The sequence below is a fragment of the Ptychodera flava genome, chromosome 22, assembly GCF_041260155.1.
Source record: "Ptychodera flava strain L36383 chromosome 22, AS_Pfla_20210202, whole genome shotgun sequence".
Taxonomy (NCBI): Eukaryota; Metazoa; Hemichordata; class Enteropneusta; family Ptychoderidae; genus Ptychodera; species Ptychodera flava.
Window position 1 is genome coordinate 35,387,755 of NC_091949.1, and position 5,383 is coordinate 35,393,137.

The window sequence follows — 5,383 nt, forward strand, 5'->3', positions numbered from 1 at the left end:
AACAATTGAAATTAAGTGAAATTTTAAAATTTAACTTCATAGAATGTTTGAAAATATTAAGATAAAAGAGTTGCCATCGTTAATTTTGACAATGACTCACAAATACGCCTGCAAATATCAAATTTGTAATCGCAATGCATCGTGGGGGTTTCTGTAACCCTTATAAAAGTTGTAATATTACCGCATATATACAGGCGCTTTCAATAGCCGCCATCTTGTACCTAAGATGGTGGTTATGCTCCCTAACCTTTAACTGTCTTCTCAGCACAAGTTCGGTATATCTCACCTCCAATAATAATCCAACTGTCTTCTCAGCACAAGTTCGGTATATCTCACCTCCAATAATAATCCAACTTTTTTTAGCTCACATTTTGCTTATACGACCAACGATCAAGCATGTCTGAGAGCCCTGATTTGTTCTCTTCTGACAGTAATGAGTCTTTTGATGACTCTGTGTTAGATTCTAGCTATGTTCCTTCATCCTCCGATGAAAGTTTCGGGAGTGAAGAAGAAGGTTATGGTTTTTTTATACCAAAAGAGAAAAAACGCTCTGGAAATGACGAACCTCAGTCCGGGCACCCTGTGTACCAGGGTCAGGGGACTGAGGGTAGTCAAACTGACAAGACTGATAACACCCAAACTAACGTTGGGGACTCACCTCAGTCCAGGCACCCTGTTCCCAGGGTCAGGGGACTGAGGGTAGTCAAACTGACAAGACTGATAACACCCAAACTAACGTTGAGGACTCACCTCAGTCCAGGCACCCTGTGTACCAGGGTCAGGGGACTGAGGGTAGTCAAACTGACAAGACTGATAACACCCAAACTAACGTCGGGGACTCACCTCAGTCCAGGCACCCTGTGTACCAGGGTCAAGGGACTGAGGGTAGTCAAACTGACAAGACTGATAACACCCAAACTAACGTCGGGGACTCACCTCAGTCCAGGCACCTGTTTCCCAGGGTCAGGGGACTGAGGGTAGTCAAACTGACAAGACTGATAACACCCAAACTAACGTTGGGGACTCACCTCAGTCCAGGCACCCTGTTTCCCAGGGTCAGGGGACTGAGGGTAGTCAAACTGACAAGACTGATAACACCCAAACTAACGTTGGGGACTCACCTCAGTCCAGGCACCCTGTTTCCCAGGGTCAAGGGACTGAGGGTAGTCAAACTGACAAGACTGATAACACCCAAACTAACGTTGGGAACTCACCTCAGTCCAGGCCAACTCATTCCAAAGTAAGACAAGTTTGCAAAACAGCAAAACGAAAAAGAGGTATCCCAAAAACCACCAAGGGAAAAAGAAACAAACTGATCTGCCCTGATTGTAAGTTGACAGTGTTTAACCTAAAGAGGCACTATGTGCAATGGCACAAGTTAACCGATGCTGCCGCAAGGAACAAATATGATTTGTTCAAAAAAAAATCAATCAAAAGAACGTAGTGCCTCTTTAGGGCAGAGTCCAGGGTCGGGCAGGTTGTACAAAGTTTGCCCGTTTGACTTTTGTTTTTCAAAAGTCAAAAGGCTGGACCACCACCTGACCAATGTACACGGGCTAGACAGCACCAGTTCAAGATATCAAAACTACCTCGGGAAGGCTGCCCGCGATGCCAAGCAGGAGTCTTCCCTGTTAATGCAAGCAAGGGCTTGTTCTCAGACAGGGGAAAGAGAAACTGCAATGGCAGCAGATGTGGGAGGCACTCCTAACACTGAGGAGGGGCAAACAACTGAGACAAGAGTGGAGGAAATTCGAAATGTAGCGACGGTACCCAGTACTTCAGGCAAACAACTGTTTACTGGGTTTAAGGTATGGCTGATGGGGATTGATGGGGGAAAGAAAAAACGAGAAAACTGCCAAGCAGCATAGCAGTCAGGCTGCTACGGTAGCTAAATATGTAGGAGGGGTGAGTCGCCTCGACGACAGAGCAAATGTCAGAGCTTTCTTTGAAAACAAATCAGAGACACTCGAGGCGACATCCCTCCGTTCATATTTATATTCTCTCGCAACATTTTACCAGTTCATGCTTGCTGAGCACCAGGGCCTGCTGAAAAACTCTACCATCATGATGCAACAGTGTAAACGATGGGCGGGGGCCCTAAAAAAAGCTGCAAGACGCCGCCTCTCCATTTTTCAGGAGGAGCAACAGCATAAGCTGTTGACACCTGCTGAATTTCTGGCGTACGAAACATGTAAGATGGCAACCACAGCCAACAAGCTGCTGGTACACTACGACACAGATGAGGGCACCGCCTGCATTCCAAAGGCAACATTTGGAATTTTAAACAGCCACTTAATGCTGCAAATAGTTTTAGATAATGCGCAGAGGACTGGCACATATGTAAATATGACCGTCGGTGACTTTCGCAGAGCAGCCAACATTGACGGCGATTACGTCATGACTGTGGGCCACCACAAAACATCTGATAGTGCTGGGCCGGCAAGAGTGGTAATTTCTACCACTCTCCATAAACAGCTCTCTATCTATGTTAACAAGATACTGCCCGCAGCCCAGGTGGGAACAGTCCGGACAGCCCTCTATTGAGGTTGTATACTGGCTTTCCCCATGACTCTAGTACCTTTGCAAAAGTACTAAAGGCTGCCTGGCGTACCGCTGGTATCAGCGAGAAAGAGCTTTCAACAACTATTGTCAGAAAGTCTACCGTCACCCACGTCCTTGAAGGCAGGCCTGATATGGCACAGCCTCTGGCCAGCCATATGTCTCACAGTGAAAAAACGCAACGCGCATACTATGCCCTGACTAAAGGGGTGAAAGAGTCAGCGCAAGTCGCTTCGGCAACAAAAGAGCTCAGGGCAGAACTAGTAGGCCAAAGAGAAACTAGCCGACAAAAAAAAGGCAGTTGGCGCTAAAAAGATGCCTAGCTCAACTTTCTCACGACAGGACATCGAAGCTGCAGACTCGATCAGTACAGTAGCAAGCGTTATTCCTGCAAGCATCAAACATGTGCCAAATCCTCATTTTCCTCATTTTATTATTAGGCCCTACGTCGATCCCAACAAGAAGAGTCAAGCGACGAGGATATACACATGCTGGACTTGTCGGAAGACATACAGGAAGACGAGCAGAACAATACTGCTTGTGGCAGTATTGACGCCGGCAAGGAGGATAACATCATACAGCCTGCAGTAGGAGATGATGAAAGACAACAGATGCCAGAGTCTCAGAGCGTCCAAGTTCAAGGAGAGAGGAGTGAGTCGGTGACCACTGACGGTGACAAGATGCCAGAGTCTCAGAGCGTCCAAGTTCAAGGAGAGAGGAGTGAGTCGGTGACCACTGCCGGTGACGAGATGCCAGAGTCTCAGAGTGTCCAAGTTCAAGGAGAGAGGAGTGAGTCGGTGACCACTGCCGGTGCCGAGATGCCAGAGTCTCAGAGCGTCCAAGTTCAAGGAGAGAGGAGTGAGTCGGTGACCACTGACGGCGACAAGATGCCAGAGTCTCAGAGTGTCCAAGTTCAAGGAGAGAGGAGTGAGTCGGTGACCACTACCGGTGACAAGATGCCAGAGTCTCAGAGCGTCCAAGTTCAAGGAGAGAGGAGTGAGTCAGTGACCACTGCCGGTGCCGAGATGCCAGAGGCTCAGAGCGTCCAAGTTCAAGGAGAGAGGAGTGAGTCGGTGACCACTACCGGTGACAAGATGCCAGAGTCTCAGAGCGTCCAAGTTCAAGGAGAGAGGAGTGAGTCGGTGACCACTGCCGGTGCCGAGATGCCAGAGTCTCAGAGAGTCCAAGTTCAAGGAGAGAGGAGTGAGTCGGTGACCACTGCCGGTGCCGAGATGCCAGAGTCTCAGAGAGTCCAAGTTCAAGGAGAGAGGAGTGAGTCGGTGACCACTGCCGGTGACGAGATGCCAGAGTCTCAGAGTGTCCAAGTTCAAGGAGAGAGGAGTGAGTCGGTGACCACTGCCGGTGACAAGATGCCAGAGTCTCAGAGCGTCCAAGTTCAAAGAGAGAGGAGTGAGTCGGTGACCACTGCCGGTGACAAGATGTCAGAGTCTCAGAGCGTCCGAGTTCAAGGAGAGAGGAGTGAGTCGGTGACCACTGCCGGTGACAAGATGCCAGAGGCTCAGAGCAAGCAAGTTCCCAGGAAGAGAAGAATTCACCTTGATAGTGAAAGCGACGAGCAGAGCATCTGCAGTCAAGCAAGTCAGGTAAGTGTACTTTTTACATATTTGTGAACATATATATATATATATAGCTAATATATATATATATATATATATATATATATATATATATATATTATGTATATAAGTATATGTGTGTGTGTGTTTGTTTGTTTGTGTGTGTGTGTGTGTGTGTGTGTGTGTGTGTGTGTGTGTGTGATAACTGTCTTACTTATTTTACTTGCTGTTACCACTCAGGCTTCGAAGAAAAGCAGACGAGCTTTAACCCATTACAGAGAAAGCTGATAGAAGAAACCTTTCACAGAGAGATCGTATAGGGGTTATCAAGATGGCTGATGTGCAGCGTGAGCTCGAAGTGAACACAGGGTTTTATCAAGAAATGAAGGGCTTCACAAAAAAGCAAATCATTGATCGTGTGCGTACCACCATTAGAAAGAGCCAGAAGTTATAAGTAAGAAGATATAGACGGACTGCTTGAGTTAAAAAGTTTTCTTTCAAAAGTGTTGTTATTTTTTTGAAATAAATAAAAATTGGTGCTGTCCAATAGGTGGCCTTTCTAAGTAACTGGAGATATTCAAAACTCAGCACTTGGATTGGCTATCTGTTGACACATGCACAGTAATCAACGAACAAGGGAAATTTCAACGGCTGCAAAAAGAAAGAACATTCTCGTTTAAAGTTTGCAATGCGTTGTGAGGAAATAAAGGTAAGTGTATGTACTTTAGGTAAGTATTAGATTTTATGATTTTTATCCTCTCTTTTCTAAAGCATGGTGAGGAAATAAAGGTAAGTATGATGTACTTTAGGTAAGTGTTAGATTTTATGATTTTTATCCTCTCTTTTCTAAAGCCTGGTGAGGAAATAAAGGTAAGTATGATGTACTTTGGGTAAGTGTTAGATTTTATGATTTTTATCCTCTCTTTCTAAAGCCTGGTGAGGAAATAAAGGTAAGTATGATGTACTTTAGGTAAGTGTTAGATTTTATGATTATTATCTTCTCTTTTCTAAAGCCTATAACAGATTACAAGTAAGTTCGGGTTTTCAGATAAGTTATGGACGGTAAGGGTAAAAAAACCTACTTGCAACCAATGCAATGTCTCCCACTTGTGGTTCTTTCCTTGTCGTCCTATGTTAACCTATGGGGCGAAAAGTCGGGTTTTAGGAAAGTTTTAGGCTAGAGGACGACCACCAAAAACCTACTAAATCGCGTTCAATCTTCAAAGTGCAACTTGTTTTGAAAGGCA

At 45.6% G+C, this 5,383-nt stretch overlaps 1 protein-coding gene across 1 annotated transcript; it reads left to right on the top strand.

The window, feature by feature from the left end:
- Positions 1–396: 396 nt before the first annotated feature.
- LOC139122349 (mucin-22-like) lies at positions 397–4,424 on the top strand. Its single transcript, XM_070687744.1, has 6 exons — positions 397–885; positions 1,034–1,277; positions 1,519–1,808; positions 2,137–2,448; positions 3,000–4,163; positions 4,377–4,424. Exons 1-6 carry the CDS (start codon positions 397–399, stop codon positions 4,422–4,424), a joined length of 2,547 nt encoding a protein of 848 aa, XP_070543845.1.
- The last annotated feature ends 959 nt before the right edge of the window (positions 4,425–5,383 follow it).

Excerpts from the sequence above, each read along its gene's own strand:
- LOC139122349 (XM_070687744.1), top strand. The coding sequence starts at position 397 with ATGTCTGAGAGCCCTGATTTGTTCTCTTCTGACAGTAATGAGTCTTTT. Across the intron at positions 886-1,033 it reads CCAGGGTCAAGGGACTGAGG|TCCAGGCACCCTGTTTCCCA; the intron begins GTAGTCAAACTG and ends GACTCACCTCAG. Across the intron at positions 1,278-1,518 it reads AACAGCAAAACGAAAAAGAG|TCAAAAGGCTGGACCACCAC; the intron begins GTATCCCAAAAA and ends GTTTTTCAAAAG.